The following is a 17402-nucleotide window of genomic DNA, read 5'->3' on the forward strand; positions in this document are numbered from 1 at the left end:
GCCTCCACCGCCTTAGCTTTTGGTTGGATTGCACTTTTCATGGGTAAGTAGCAGCTATGCTTTAAAAATGTTAAATCACAAAATATAACAATTACCTTTTATGTATCATTGTAACAGGGATAGTTTTCACAAAAATGAAAAATCAGTCATTATTTACTCACCCTCATGTTGTTCCAAGCCTGTATGATGATCTTTCTATTGTGGAGCACAAAAGAAGATAATTTTAAAAATGTTTTTTTTGTCCATACAATGAAAGTAATTGTATTTGTTGTTTTTGACACCATTGACTTTCACTGTACAAAATGTCTTCTTTTGTCTCGCGACACAAGGGTGAATAACTGATGACATTTTCTCATTTTTGATTAAATTATTAAATTATACATTTTAAATATTATGCGAAAAGGATAAAGTCACACAAAAAAAAAAACTTTTTGTGATGAATATATCAAAATCTGATTCAGGTGTAAAGTCGGTCAATATCTCTGCGTGGGATTCCCCAACTGAAAGCACAGATGCCTTGACTCCAAATGCTTTTACTTCAGTTATCATGGATCTCAGAATCACTAACCGTGTTTATAATGACTCACTGGCTGACCAGCAATCAGCAGAGTATACAACACTCAAGCAAGAGGTGGAACGACTGGTGAGGGTCTCTTTTTAATCATGCTTGTATATGTAAAGCGTTCATGGGGTATTTACAGTATTCTGGGATATATTACATACATCCAATGGATACAGTATGCCATGAAAGTGAATGGTACAGTGATGGTCTCAGATGGAAATACCATGATTACACTAACAGAAAAGTACCATTTTGCCTTAGAATACCATGTTAATAACACAGTTTATATTAAAGTACCATGGTAATACCATCAAACCATGGTACTGCCATGTTACAGTATTTTTTGTAAATGTACCAGATTAATGTACCATATCAAGATATTATGATGAATGACATACCATGGAACGTCTATTACCATGGTACCAATAAAATAAGATATGCTAATAATTAAAGTACTTTACAGAATATCACAGTATTATCAATGTGATAAATTGAACTGATTAAATGTACTCTATATCTTGAATGCAATGTAAGTCGCTTTGGACAAAATCATCTGCCAAATGCATAAATGTAATTGAAACCATATCATTACCATGGTACCCACACCAAAAAAAAAAAAATTGTGACTTTATCAACAAAACTAAATCAAAATTAGTGAGCATTTTAAAGGGTCAGTTGAGAGACGACTGAAGGTACATTTACACAACAACAATGTACTAAAATTGGGGGGGAGAGTTCCTTTGTACGAACGACAACGTTGTCAAAACGATCCCCAATTACACGGATCTGTGAAAATTATGAAAACTCTGTATTATTAATGCCAGGCCAGTAGTTGGCGATGTCACTTTGTAAAGGAACACATAATGTGCATGATGTCACCATTTTCACAAATTCGCGTTTTTGTATTTTACACAGAGAAGTAATGGTATTCTTTTCAAAAACGTGCACTTTGAAACCCCTTTAAAAAGGTTTTCATTTTCAGGCCCCCAAAACGCTGTTGTCGTGTAAATGAACAGACAAAACACAAAAACGGAAAAAAAAATCAGTTTTTAGTTGAAACCGGTGTCGTGTAAACGGCCCCTAAATTGGTTTTACCAATTTTGACTTTTTTCACCGTTGTGCTTTCCTTTTTCCAGTTTGAAGATGTTTATGCTCCTCCATTTAACACCACTCACCTGATATATTTGGGGACAGAGGAGATGACCTTCAGGTTTGATCAACTAATCTTAGATTTACATCCAATACAACCAAACGACAGAGAATATCTGATCTTATAAGTGCTTCTCTTGCAGTAATGGGTCTGTGATCGCCACTTCTCGACTGCTGTTTGGGCCGCCCCAAGTCAATCCAGAGATTGTGAGAGAAATCTTTTTGCCTGCGTACAAGCAAATTCCATCGCCGGCACTAGAGATCGACCTCAGCTACATTGAAAGTAAAATAACAGTCAACAATGATTGCTTTCAGATTTGTTTTCACATTGACTGGGGTTGTTATACTTATAGGATTAAAAGTTAAAGAAATGACCATCTAAAACAGACAAACACAACCCCATTTTACAGGAAAAAATTGTATGATTCCATGCAATGTGAAAACCCCTAAACATAACCATTACTAGGGCGTAAGCTGAAAGTATGTAAATGTACAAATGAGACTGTTCACATTCATACAAATTAGCCACCAATTTGCCAAATTGTAAAATAGATATGAATTGTCATGAGATTGTGTTGTTCAATCCTACCTGCAGATAAACTATCAACTGAAGAACCTTTTGAAGAAGAGAAGAACTTCATCAGTCCACCAACGACAACACACAAAGGAACACCCTTTGCAACCACACCCTTCATGGCCATGCCCCTCACATCCACTCCCGAGATCATAAAGGACGCCGAATCCCTCACCAGCCGCCTTCCATCCACACACACACCTGACATGTCCACCTCTGTTGTCGTGGGAAACATCACACACTTCATCAACTCCACTCCCTTTAACACCACCACAATGCACCCAAACACCACAACCAACTCACCGATGAATAATGCAAGTATTTCTGCAGCGCCCAACAGCACCACCAATGGAGTAACCAATGGGACCACCACTGAAGTCCCTATTGGGACCACCACAGAAGCACCTGTTGGTACCATCACGTTCCCTTCCAATAGCACCACCACCACTGCCACCATCACTACAGTCCCAAATACCACCATCACTGCAACCCCAAAAGGCACCACCACCACCGCCCCCAATAACACCACTACAGCCCTCAAGTCCACTTCTACCTCCATCCACATCACTGTTGTGAACCCGACATTCAGCTCCACTCCATTTCCAACAGCACAGCCCTCGAAGACCACGCCTGTGAATTATTCATCTCCCACTGCGTCCGCTCTGGTGCCGGGATGGGGCATCGCCCTCTTAGCGCTGGCGACTGTCAGTCTCTTCATCCTCATCATCCTCATCATTCTGGTGAGTGATCGAGGGTGTAGGATCAATATTGTATGAACCATTGGTTTTATAGGAGAACATGGTAGCAACTTTTAAAATTGTATTGATTGTACATTCATCTGAATAAATAATAAAAATGACCAACATCTATATTACCATCTATAATTATAGTGGCGGTACATACCAGATTATATGCAATTTAACCTTTGATAAATACCATACTACTAAATGATTACCATATTCATCTACACTGCCCAGACAAAAAAAAAAAAGTCGCTGTTTGGATTTAAATAGGCAAATACTTAAGAGTCTATAAATAGATCATTAATGCTTTGATTATTATGTTTTTAGCATGTTATATGTTTGGCAACAGTTCTTCTAACCATAACTGATTGGAGTGTGTAGCTTTTCATTTCTTAAACAACCATGTAGAAAAACACATCATGGCCATATTCCAGGATGACAATGTCAACATTCATCAGGCTCAAATTGTGAAAGAATGTTTGTGAGGGAGTATGAATAATCATTTTCAATTCACATGAATTGGCACCTCTGAGTCCAGACCTTAAATTCATTGAAAGCCATTGGGATGTGCAGGACGAGACTTTACAGAGTGCAGGACTCTTGCATGGGCAATACAAGATTTTGACCAAAAATCTATGGAAATAAATGTTGTGATGTTATTTGCATAACATAAATTTTTGGTCAAGATCTTGTATTGCCAATGCAAGAGTCAAGCACTCTGTAAAGTTTCCTCCAGCACATCCCAAAATCCAAACAGTGGCTTTTTTTTTTTGGTCGGGCAATGTGTTATTGGTAAAATACTCAAAATAATACCAGGGTTCATGTATACATGTACATAAAACCATGATACTATGTCAAAAAGTCAAGGTAATGTGCTAGTTTTGTGTCAGTGACTGTACTGTTAAAGGACAAAAGTGTTCCTCCTCTCAGGTGGTGCTCTGGTGCTGTTGTCCGAAACGAAGAGTTTTCGTGAATGAACCTGAAGAGATGAGTCCTCCCATGTACTTCAACCCAGACATCCCCATGTACTCAACGCAAAGCACGTTTGATACAGCCAACGGCAAACAAGCGGTGCGATACAATCCATAATTCATTCTGACGCAACTTAGCTTGCATTTTGTTCCTATAGTTTGTTTATGAAACCAGATTCTATGAAAAAAGTGACTCCCTAAAATGTTTAGGACTTTATACCAGTGAGTTCAGATGGTATGTGCATCATGAACAGAATCAACTCTGACAAACTCTGACAAATGCTTATTCTCTGTTTGTTGAGAACAAAAAAATGGTTTGTTCAAGACAGTGTTGTTATTGTTATCTAAAACAAAAATGATTACAAATTGTTCATTGAAATAAAGCTGAATCAAATATAAATATTAAATAAAATAATTATTTTAAAAACTTGCAAAAAAGTTTTAATATGTTGTCTTGGCAACTAGCTGAAATAAAACAGGTTAAAGTTGAAGTATTAAAATGATTAAACTGATATGAAAGCTAATAAAATGAAAATATAAAAATTAAAGCCATTTCAAAATATGAAAAAATACTATAATAATATGTAAACATTAGGCAACCCCTGAATTAGTCAAAAACAGAACCACAGCATTTTTTGAGAGGATGAAAGCAGCTGAATTAAATCCTTAAAGGCACAAATACACTTCATTTTTACAATATTTATCTACAACTACAGGACTTACTTTCAAGATAAAAAAGGGGGGTTAACTTTGGTTACCTGCTCGTACAGACCAGACAATGGATCTGTTCCTGCCCGCAGCTGGATGAATGGGGGATTTGAGAGTCACACCTATTAGTGAAAACACTGTGAATGGGTAACCTGTAATTTAATGCACTTTTTGAAAAGCATGCAGCGTCCATTTGAACCTGTTCACACGACTAACAATACAGCATAAAGCACAAAACGGAAATCTTGTTTTGCAGCTTTTAACTGTAGTACTGCATCTTTATTGTGGAGGGAAACAGAGGGGGTTTTCAGGAGGGTTCTCCATCCCCATCTCTGTCCATGTAAAACATTGACCCCACAATCACGGATCAGAACTAGGGAAAATTGGCTACTGTTACCTGGCGTTCCAGTGTCCCCGTCGCCTGCACAGGCCCCTCTTTGTGTGTTTCTGACTAAGAAACCTGAAGCGTGGGAAACTCGACTCTCGTTCAGAGACTGTGAGGCCTCCATCTGCGTCTCCTCCATCGTCCAGTAGCCACGGCGTCACCGCTCACAATGCCCTGCCTACATTCGAACAATACCGGGAGCCAGGAGAGAAAGACTTAAACACTGAATCTAGCCCTCATTGAGGCCTCCAGGGCTGAATGCATCAGAGCAGCAGTTTTCGGTCGACAGCTGATCAGAGCAGAGAGTGATTAACTGAACCGAGCTGAACGGAGGCGTTTGTTAGGGCACTGGCATTTATATTAATAACACGCTGGGATGATTCACAGGGATAACGTAAACAAAATTATCAAATCCTCCAACTTTCCTTATGGACCCCAAACACAAAATGGAAGAAACAGGGGCGTAACCACCTAAACAGAAAAAAAAGAAGAAACCTATCTTTTATCAAACATTCCTCGGGTTGTGCGAGACCTCATCAAAGTGAAAAGGATGAAAAAGTGTATTTTAACTAGTATACAAAACAACAAATAAATAAACAAACAAAAATAAAAAATGTAAAATGATTTATAATTAAAAAATTAGTGCTGTCAAATCAATTAAACGCAATTAATTGCATCTAACATAAAATTTTGTGTTTATATAATGTATGTGTGTGTATACACAGTTATGGTAAGAATTACTAGCACCCAGGTAAATATGATCAAAGATGGCTGTAAAAAATAAATCTGCATTGTTTATCCTTTTAATATTTGATAACAAAAAAAAGCAAAAAAAAGCAAAAATCTAACCTTTCATTGAAGTAAAGAATTGAAAGTGGGGGGTAAATCACATTATGAAACTAGATGTACCGCATGGCGGTACAAAATATGACCGCCGCTCAGGCCTGCACTGGCTTTCCACAAAAATAAATGACGTGGAGCAATTTGGCTGTATTGCGTGTTTATGTATATACCTATGGTATATACCTAAAAAAAGTAGTAGTATGTGCATGTCTGTCTGTGTGTGTGTGTGTGTGTGTATGTGTGTGTGTTTGTGTATGTGTGTGTCTGTGTGTATGTAGGCTATGCGTGCGTAGGCTACATGTGTGTGTGTGTGCATGTGGATTTGTATGGGTGTGTGTCTGTGCGTGTGGATGTCAGTGTGTGTGCATGCTTGCGTTTGTTTGTATTCCTGCATGTGTGTGTGTGACAGTATCATCCTAAACCAGCAACCCTTCGCTCAACACCACCATCTACAGGCCGATGAGTGTACAGTCACTAAATGAATTTATTTTATACCCCCCCATGGATGAAATTCTACGAAACTTAGCATACCCCCAGAGGATGTCAAGTTAATCATACACATGAAATATGGTGCAGTTCTGAACATCTCAACTGAAGATAGGGGCGATTAAAGCAGAATAATATTGCATTTTCATTTTTTATGGGAGGGGCGCAAATCACAAATGAGTGATTATGGGCTAGGTTGATGTGGGCCCTTAAGACCAACATACCATAAACATTTCTTCATCCTCGGTGCCACGGTTCAGGTAGTTATTTAGGAAAAACTGAATTTTTTGGGTTTGGGGGGGCCCAGCGCGGGGGGGGGGAGTGGCCCCCGGGGACCAAACGAAATTTTTCCGTAAAAGTCTAGTGGGGCTACATGCCCACCAAATTTCATGTTCCCCGGTGTTTCGGTGTCCCTGGTATCGTTGACGAAAAATTCAGTAGATGACAAAAAAAAAAAAAAAAAAAAAAAACTTTGACAATCCCCATATGACCGCTTTCGCTAGCTATGCTAGCGGCGGTCATAATAAATGCTTTTCTCCAAAACACGTTGGCCATAATTATTGGCACCCTTTTATTAAATACTTTTTGCAATTAACCTCCTTTTGCCAAGATAACAGCTCTGAGTTTTCCCCTATAATGCCTAATGAATTTGGAGAACACCTGACAAGAGATCAGAGACCATTCCTCCATACAGAATCTCTCCAGATTCCCAGATCCATGTTGGCGCTTCTTCTCTTTAGTTCACCCCACTCATTTTCGAAAGGGTTCAGCAGGTCAGGGGACTGGGACGGCCATGGCAGAAACTTCACTTTGTGCTCAGTGACGCATTTTTGTGTTGATTAATGTTTGTTTTGGACTGTTGTCCTGATGGAAGATCCAACCATGGCCCATTATGAGATCAGAAGTCAGGTTTTGATTTTTTATCTGTTGGTATTTGCTAAAATCTTTGAAACCATGTATCTGAATAAGATGTCCAGGACCTCCAGCAAAGGCTTTCTGACCCCAAGACTCAACTAATCTCTGCAATTCTCCATCTGTGATCTTTGGAGAGGTTTTGGCCACTTAAACTTTCCTCCTCGCCGTGCATTAATACTCCTGTGAAACAAGTCACAGCTAGACAATTTCATGTTCTTATGCCTGGTTAAGATTACAAGATTTTTGTGTCTGTTATGATCAGGTTACAGTAGGTCAGTGTCAGATTACACGATTTTGACTCCTAAAATCTTGTCGTGTCGTGGACGAGAAACATGTCAGACTACACGTTGCTTTCCGACCAGTCATCGCGTGTCGTCACACGCACACATTCACTCGCACACACACACACTCACACTCACACTCACTGTTGCTCGCACTCTCACTCACTCACTCTCGCTCACATACTCTTGATGGAACCGTCGTGGAGGTTAAAAAATTAAACACGAACACGCTAGTCTTTTTGTCGTGATGTTGTGAAGCATCGCAGACGCGACATAGGTTTTCGCCCACTATGACACACTATACGAGATGAAACCGGGATGAAACGATCGAACCGTTGTCGTTTGCGAATCCCCACGAAACCCTACGTCAAACGGATCGTGCCAAAGTCGGGCTAAAATCGTGTAATCTGAACCAGGCGGTGTGCTAAAAGAAATTTAATATTGTTATATTAAACACATATATTATACAAACAAACTTTTATGTCAGATGCGATTAATCAATATGACAGCACTAATAAAAATAATAATTATAATAAATAGTAAAAAAATGTAAGAAAAATATGCAAACACAAAAATATAAAAGTAATATATAGAATGTACTTTTTTTAAAAATCACATGAAAATAAACTAACATTTTATAAAATAAAATATTATATATTTAAAAAACAAAACAGTAAATAAAGAGTTCAAACATCATAAAAAATATATAAAGGGGGTTACTTTTGACACTATATGTCTTATGCTGAAGGAAGTATTGTTTTATTTTCAGAATTGGCATTATGATGTGCATACATGTAATGATAACTGACTCTGTTAATAACAGGACGCCAGAGAAAAACCTCCGAAAAACCGGACAGGAATGTACGTGGTGAACAAATGATGGACACAGGTACAGTAAAACACACATGCAGCAGTAGCCTACCTATGTTGGCAGATTTGGACAGGATTAAAATCTCAAAGTACGTCTGTGAAACAGAAATCTCTCTAACGTCCCCCTGTGAAACCCGTCCCGTCCGAATAGGGCTAAAGACACACTTAACAAACCCAACAGAGCTCAATCTCACATTTCAGGTTCTCCGACTCCCCAACACTGTCACTCCCTCCACGTGTGAAGAACAAGACCTGAGGAAAAACTTCTGTTGGAAGAATAACTGTCATTCAACCGGCACTGCACTGCAGGAAGCTGAACAGACAGGGAAATGATTTTACATGCCATTACCATCTATTTAGAATTTATTTTCCTACAATATACCTTTGCACAATGTTCTTTGTAACTTTTAAACATGGATTGAATGATGTGATGTATTAACAGTGATTTAGTGAGATTAAAAAGAGTTTCTGAAAATGGCCGTGGGATGACTAGTTTGTTTTCTGGAGGATTGAGGTCAAGAATCAGAGCTGAAATGAGTCACATAATGCAACACATGTTTAAATTGCAATGTAGAGCGATAGTGTAACCCATTGTAAGTGTAACATAATTTTTTGGCCCTGAGAAAGAGCACAAACATGTGGCTCATGATTGTGCATCAGGTGACAAACTCAGTATGGAATAAACTGAACAAAACTAGTTGGTCGAGGGGCTCTGTAACTTCAGGCCAATTTCTGCTTAAAAGCAAAGAGGTGAAAAATGTCCCAAGATATGGAGTATTTGGACAGCAAGAACACAATGTGATAGAGGAAGGGCAGCTAGTGAAATGCTATAGATTATCTTTTTGGTCAAGTGTAATCTGTGATTCAATTTTTCATTTTTCTCATATTTTAGTTCAGGTCACACACACGCACACAATTATTTCCTATTAATAGGTGTATTTGGTATGATTAATTTATTCTGCATATGAAAGTGTTTGATTATTGTGGAGTTTCTATTTGTTTTAACAAACTTTAATGTGCCAGCTTTAACAGAGAGGACACAGTTGTTTCTGTTGTAATTAAAAATAAATGTTGCGCACTGACAGGGGTTAAATAAAAATAACACATAAGTGATACAGTAAATCTAAAGCTTTTGAAACTTTTTGGCAAAATTTTGATTTTAATGTTGTGCCTAAATAACATGCCCTGCTGAAATAGCTCCAGTCCAGCAGGTGGTGCTGTCTTCCTCAAGGCACTGGTTAAATGGTAACGAACATAAGCAGAAGCTGGCAGAGAGTCATCGACAGTCCATCTCAGCTTGAGGCCCCAATGTTTTCAACCACAGTTCTAATGCAAATTTGGTTCCGGTGCTGACTCGTTCAACGTCCTCGCCGTGATCCGGGGCCCGGTTACAGAACAAAGAAACGGGCAGTGAGCTCTCGCTCAGCTCAGCGTGTGGAGACACCTCTGTCACACTGACAACAAACAACATACAGGAAACGAACATTCAAAACAATGGAATAAATACTTAAACCTATAAAGCCTGCTGTATCATATTACCAACACGATCAAAACTTGGCTGAAAAACCTGATATACACAATCTACTACATGTCTTCTGTCTTCTCATTGGGAGTTTATGCTTTTTAACAAGTAAAAGGCCTTATTATATAATTCTAAAAACGTCCCCCTTTAGGTCGCAGTGCACGTGTATTCTTTCAATGAAATGATTTTTAAAAAGGAAACGTAAGAATAAATTTAATACAGATGTATTACAAGATGAACACATACTGGACTGAAACAAATTAGAATTGTTTGATTATCCATGATTATACATAATTTTTAGAAAAATCTCGTTTATAATTCATTACATTTTTATAGTGCATTAATTTCTCTGCACTCAAAGCGCTTAACATGGAAGGGGGGAATCTCCTCAACCACAACCAATTTTAAAATCATACAATTAAATTAATTAATCTTACTAAGACATATTATTGGAGCTATAAAGTGACAACTGATATTTATATGCATTTTATGGAAGTAGTCAGCTACACTGTCATAAAGATCTCATTGATTTGCATAAGCTTTGCACCAAATTGCATATTTTTGCTCAGTTTGGGCCTCTAAATGAAACCGAGGTTTTTTTCTCCTCTGTATTCTCACGGAATTCGCCACGGAATAAAACAATTTAAAAGATAATTGCGACTTTTTATCTTATAATTCGGACTTTTTTCCCTCACAATTGCAAGTTATGAAGTCAGAATTGCATGATATAAACTCGTCAGAATTGTGAGGAAAAAATAATTGCGAGATAAACTCGGAATTGTCAGAAAAAGTCAGAATTCTGTCTTTTTTTCTCGCAATTGCGAGTTTAGCTCTATATCTCGCAATTCTGACTTTATTTTCAACTTTATATCTTGAAATTCTGACTTTATAACTCACAATTGTGAGATTACAATTGTGAGTTACAATTAATAAGGTAGGTATTAGGTATAATTGTATAAAAGGTATATTTTTAAGGTATTAGGTATAATTGTAATTGTATATTAGGTATAAATGAGGTAATTATGTATAATTGTATACATGTGAGATCACAATTGTACGATCATATCACACAATTCTGTTCATTCGCAAATGCGAGAAAAAAGTCACAACTGTGAGATACAAAGTCGCAATTACCTTTTTTATTTTCTATTCAGTGGCGGAAACAAGCTTCCATAATATTCTCCTATATCATACCATATGATGTATCAGGTTATGTAACTTTTCTTTTTTAGATGTATTTAGAAAAAAAAAAAAATTCTGACTATGATTTAATATTTATAGAGATGAATAAAGTTCTCCATACCTGATGGTCTGTGGCAGGTCAGCTGGCACTCGAACAGAATCCTTCTCACCATCCACAGCAGACACCACAACTTTCACCAGACCTGCATCGAGCCACACACACGCACTGACTTCAGCAGGATCTGGGTGCAAACAAGCCTGGGAAAGAAGGAGAGAGATCTTATGGAGCACATGGACCTCAAATCAGCAGCTGTAATCTGTAAACATGTTTCTATCTGTCGATATCCCAAAGCTGTACCTGAAGCTGCAGGTGTGATTGAGAGCTCTTCAGAAGTATGTACGTCACGACGTGATGTCTCTGAGGCGGTCCTCTGGACAACATGGGCGGATACACTGACTGGACAGAGAATAATCAAATAAAGTATACTACCATTAAAAAAAATAAAAAAAAAATTTAAATCATACATACGCCAAACTTTAAATAGTATTAAGTGTACATTTATCTTATTTAAATGATGTTTTTGGCAATTTAGTTTATGTTTATTTTCTATCTTCCATGAAACACAAAATGAGATGTTAGGAAGAATGTTCAAGCCTCTCTTTTCAATACAATGAAAGTGGATGGTGATTTATACTGCCAAAAAGTTTGATTATATGCAACCGCAACATTTGAGGGGTTACGTGGGAGATGAAGATTATCAGAGAACTGAGTCTGTTCCTCATTCACTTTCCAGGCATGGAAAAGAACAGCTCGAATATTCAGACTACATGTTCATGAAAAATAAATAAAACCGTACACCATGGAGATGAGGACATGACGACAACATCATTGGATGAATTGTTCCTTTACCATCTCATATGTTTGTTTTGTGAAAATTAAAGTAAACCCTCTGGATCAGCTTGATTAGATTTACATCTTGAGCTAACAGCTTAATTTCAATGATTAAAACGTTGAGATAGACAACAGATGTGTGCAAGGCCTGACTGTTCCAGGTTACGCAATTACGGGTTTGCAAACAATCGGCCTCGGTCTGTCAAATTCAGCGTGTCTGCGCAATGACCCCTTTGGACTTTGGCTGCAGGTCTCACAAAAAACATTGTGCTGTAAACACACACCTCCCACAGGCCGAGCAACTGAGACGAGAACTCATCAGGGCTCAGTTTCAGACCGGTCTCTTCCTGCAGCTCCCTGAGTCCTGCATCCAACAGCTAGATCACACACACACACACACACACACACAAAGAAATCACTGAGCCATTCATTCATTCAAAATAATATCTTAGTTGTTCATTAACTCAATCTAATTCACAGTGACATTATTATATTATTATACAAAGACATTACATTACATAGAATTACTCGAAATGTACACTACCACTCCAAACTTTGGGGTCAGTAAGATTTTTTTTTAAAAGAAATTAATACTTTTATTCAGCAAGGATGCATTAAAATGATCATAAGTGACAGTAAAGACATTTATAGTATTACAAAATATTTCTATTTCAAATAACTGCTATTTTCTATTCATTAAAGAATCCGTAAACTCATATGACTTTGAATACTGAAGTGAAAATTCAGCTTTGTTACCACAGGAATAAATAACATTTTAAAATATATTCAAATAGAAAACAGTTGCAACAATATTTCACAGTATTACTGTCTTTACCACGTTTTTGGTGAAATAAATGCTGCATTGATGAACATAAGAGACTAAGAAACATAATAAACATTAAAAAAATCATACCGACCCCAAAGTTTTTAATGGTAGTGTGTGTGTGTGTGTGCATATATATAAATATATATATATATGTGTGTGTGCGTGTATATATATACACTACCGGTCAAAAGTTTTAGATCGGTACGATTTTTAATGTTTTTAAAATAAGTCTCTTCTGCTCACCAAGGCTGCATTTATTTGATAAAAAACAATCAAATAAAATAAACTGTATTATTGTGAAATATTATGACAATTTAAAATGACTGTTTTCTATTTTAATATATTTTAAAATGTAATTTATTCCTCAGATGAAAGCTGAATTTTCAACATCATTACTCCAGTCTTTTATGCTCAAAAAACATTCATTATTATTTTCAATGTTGAAAACAGTTGTGTACAATTTACTTTCAAAATTCTTTGTTGAATAGAAAGTTCAAAAGAACAGCATTTATTTAAAATAGAATATTTTCTAACATTATAAATGTCTTTACTGTAACTTTTGATCAGTTTAACTCATCCTTGATGAATAAAAGTATTGATTTATTTTATTTCTTTCCCCCAAAAATAAAATTAAAATTCTTACTGACCCCAAACTTTTGAAGGGTAGTGTTTAATGTTACAAAAGCTTTCCATTTCAGATAAATGCTGTTCTTTTGAACTTTCTATTCATCATAGCATCATGAAATAAAAATGTAAAAAACTGTTTTCAACACTGATAATAATATAATAATAAATGTTTCTTGAGCATCAAATCATCATATTAGAATGATTTCTGAAGGATCATGTGACACTGAAGACTGGAGTAATGATGCTGAAAATTCAGCTTTGATCACAGGAATAAATTACACAACTATATATTCACATAGAAAACAGCTGTTTTAAATTGTAATAATATTTCACAATATGACTGTTTTTGTTTGTATTTTTAATCAAATAAATGAAGCCTTGGTGAGCAGAAGATACTTCTTTTAAAAACATAAAAAATCTTACCGATCTAAAACTTTTGACCGGTAGTGTATGTATATATATATATATATATATATATATATATATATATATATATATATATATATATATATGTGCATGTTATATTATTTTGTGGGTCTATCAATTATATTATATATATGGTGGGGTTGAATAATTTAGGATCAAAATCTGGAATTTTGTTTTTATTAATCTTAGAAATAAAGATAGTTTTCGGATTTAAAAAATCATTACATAAAATGAAGAGCAAATATTTCTAGGTCAATGACAAACTTGTTCATGCAGTTCAAGTGCTGCTGTCAACAAACAATTTAAACACTCAGTTTGTTATGCTGATAATATAGTTGTTAATGAAAAATTAAATATTGTATTAAATTTAAAAAGAATGCAAAAAAGTAGTCTCAGATTTTGGATATCAATCAATCAATCAATAAATCAAAAACTAATTCTCTAAAGCAATTTAAAATTACATGACAATATCTGTCAAAGGTGCAGTAAGCGATTTCTGAGAAACGCTGTTGAAAGTGGATCGAACCAAGCACTACAACACACTTATAGCCAATCAGCAGTAGGGGGCGTGTCCACTCATGATGGAGGAGGAGAGAGAGTGAGCAAGAGGGAGATTAGAAGAAAGACTGTAGAAAGAGAGATAGCTGAGAGACATCGCAAAAGAGAAAAGGTCTGAGGAATATCACTGGAAAAAGAAAGGTGCTTTAGGACCCGCGTTAGTATTAGAAAAGCTTTATAGGAAAAGCCGGAAGGCCTGAAAACAGACGGCGGGGTTGCGTTGTTTCTGCTCCATATAGTACGTGAGTAACATTGGTTTTGCTATGTTTCACAGAACCAAGATATGCTGTTGTAATGTTAGCTATAGTAACGGGACAGTTTGAATGTCGTTGTTTGTCTAGAGCTGGTGTGCTGCCAGTGACTAACAAAAAACTCTTGTTTTTGTATACTCTTATGACTATTTTTTGTTCTTCCTTGTTGTTCGGTCATCATCTTTGCTTTATTTTTTTCTTCAGCATTAATTTTCTTCGTTTTAGCTATGATCAAGAGACATTCCATGTTTGTGCATTTTAGGTTAATTTAAAAAAATATATATATCAACATCGTTTCTCTAGAATACCTAACTGCACATTTAATGCCTGACTGATTGATTGATTGACTGACAGCTCATTGTTTATGCAATACAAAATGTACCTTTTCATTCAGCTCCACATGGCCTCCTGAACAAACAAATTACATCCATTATTAGTATTCTCACACACATATGCTGGCCACATTTCTGTAGCTAATTTCAGCTGACATGATGGAATGTCAGATCTAAAATTCGACAGATAATAAAATGACCGTTTAAAATGGTGTCTTTATAAAGATAAAACTGACCAAAATGACCTCACTCATCTGTAAATCATTAACATGAGTGAGCACACACTTATTTGAGTGAGTGGTAATCTCAGGAATCATTCGGGTCGGTGCGGAATGACACTCACCGGGCGGAACCCAAACGTTGGGGAAGATCCGGAGGCTGGAGGCACGACGCGTCAGCAACAGCTTCTGATCGGCGGACTGCAGCAGCACAGCCACGGCCACGTCTACCCCACGGCTGAGGGTATCTGGAGGCAGGGAGACTGCCTCTGAGTGAGACAGGTATTTGATGGGGCAAAACGACGCCCTCTAGGGTCAGACAATGAGTTTGATCCACAAATAAATTTCCTGGATTAACTGGATTAACAAACTGGAAATTGTTGCTGGATTGTTCAATTAACAAAACTGAAAACGCCATAAAATAAATTCAGTGTGATCTCACCTTCAGAGGAACTGCTCCATCACACAACCGGTCACATAAAATAAATCTGTTATTCTCCAAAGAACAGCTCACATTTACCTGATCCTCACTCCCGACAAAGTGTCCAGTTATGCTCTGGAAAAAAATTACACACTGTATGTTTATCCAGCTAAATGAGCACATACTATAGACTTCTATTGCTTTGATATAGGGTAATTATTTCATTTTTAATATAATAATTATTCATTTTAATAATGTATTAGTAAATATTGAAATTTACATGATCTAAGATGAATAAATGCTGTAGAATTATTGTTCATTCTTAGTTCATGTAAACAACTGAACCTTATTGTAAAGTGTTACCAAATATTTAAATGTTTCTTCCAACTCTAGATGCCCAGAAATGGCCTGGTACTATCATATAGGATTGTTTTAAATAGATCGTTATTAAAAATGATTATGTATAATTGGATATTTTGAAATGAATAATTCTATGCATATTTGGTAACACTTTAGAATAATATTTCATTAGTAAACATTAGTTAACTAAATGAACATGAACTAACAATGAAAAATACTTCTAAAGCATGAATTCATCTTGGTTAATGTTTATTTCAACATTTACTAATACATGATTAAAATTAAAAGTTGTATTTGTTAATATTATTTGATCGAGCTCGAGCAAAACTGAGCTCGAACTAACAATGAACAATTCTATTTTTATTAATTAACGTTAATACTGTAACAAATGTATTGCTCATTATTAAGTTAATGCATTAACTATCGTTAACTAATGGGATCTTATTGTAAAGTGATGTGGAATAATATGAGTTCAGCTGACCTGGACGAATCTCGCGCACTGCGGAGCGGCGTTTATGGTTTCCTTCGACAGATGAACTACAATCTTTCGCACCTTCTCCATACTGTAGACATCACCACAGAATATGACAATTAACTTTTTTAATTCATGATTTGACAAATCACTACCAAATATTCATATTATATTGCATACAGTACTAGTAATAATCAGGGTCAACAACTTAACTACCCAGGAGATCGTCAGAGCGCATGAATGAGTGTTTAGAGCAGAATCACAAACATGCTGTCAAGACTCTGAACCCAAACCCCAGACCATAACAAACACCATCCGAACTGAACCTCCGGAAAATGGCTTCTGATGTTTTAAAATAAAAGTCTATTTACTGTAAAAATGCTGTTAATTAATTCGTTTTGAAAGTAACCTTGCTGGCAAATCAGGAAGAAATACTGAGCCAACGTAATAAATATGCATGAGCTTAGAGGACGGGTCAACTCGAAAGACGTCTCCTGATGTTTTAGAATAAAAGTCTTTTTTTTTTTTTTTTTTATTACTAAAGTATTAAATTGATATTTGTTACACTTCTTTCAGGTAGTCAAGAGGGAGAATTATCGAAGCTTGATTCTGACTTAACTTGCAATTGTAAGTTTATCCCCCGGTTTCCCAGACAATGTTTAAAGGGATAGTTCACGCAAAACTGAAAATTTTGTCATTTCTTACTCACCCTCAAGTTGTTCCAAACCTGTGTTTCTTTCTTGTGTTGAACACAAAAGATGATATTTTAAAGAATGTTGGTAACCAGACAGTTGACGACAGCCTGCTGCAGCCATTGACTAGGAAAAA

General features: G+C 36.3%; 2 protein-coding genes across 6 annotated transcripts; one reads left to right on the forward strand and one right to left on the reverse strand.

Moving 5' to 3' along the window:
• Positions 1–547: 547 nt before the first annotated feature.
• On the forward strand, positions 548–4117 carry LOC311276400 (uncharacterized protein; the record flags this gene model as incomplete). Its single annotated transcript, XM_084386034.1, has 5 exons — positions 548–643; positions 1699–1772; positions 1855–1994; positions 2307–3025; positions 3959–4117. The coding sequence occupies 5 exons, from the start codon at positions 548–550 to the stop codon at positions 4115–4117; spliced, it is 1188 nt and encodes a 395-aa protein (XP_084242160.1).
• A 4237-nt stretch (positions 4118–8354) lies between these two features.
• nudt17 (nudix (nucleoside diphosphate linked moiety X)-type motif 17) lies at positions 8355–17083 on the reverse strand. Of its 5 annotated transcripts, none has more exons than XM_084384652.1 (9): positions 16788–17083; positions 16584–16665; positions 15842–15877; positions 15447–15630; positions 15154–15179; positions 12368–12460; positions 11550–11648; positions 11313–11449; positions 8355–9941 (listed from the first exon to the last, which is right to left on the reverse strand). In XM_084384652.1, exons 2-9 carry the CDS (start codon positions 16662–16664, stop codon positions 9764–9766), a joined length of 834 nt encoding a protein of 277 aa, XP_084240778.1. In that variant the 5' UTR covers position 16665; positions 16788–17083; the 3' UTR covers positions 8355–9763. The 5 variants fall into 5 exon arrangements, with proteins under 5 accessions (XP_084240778.1, XP_084240777.1, XP_084240775.1 ...); XM_084384651.1 differs by having other exon boundaries at positions 16791–17021; XM_084384649.1 differs by having other exon boundaries at positions 15764–15877; positions 16791–17021.
• Positions 17084–17402: the final 319 nt, after the last annotated feature.

Source organism: Rutilus rutilus (assembly GCF_951802725.1).
Source record: "Rutilus rutilus genome assembly, chromosome: 17".
NCBI lineage: Eukaryota > Metazoa > Chordata > Actinopteri > Cypriniformes > Leuciscidae > Rutilus > Rutilus rutilus.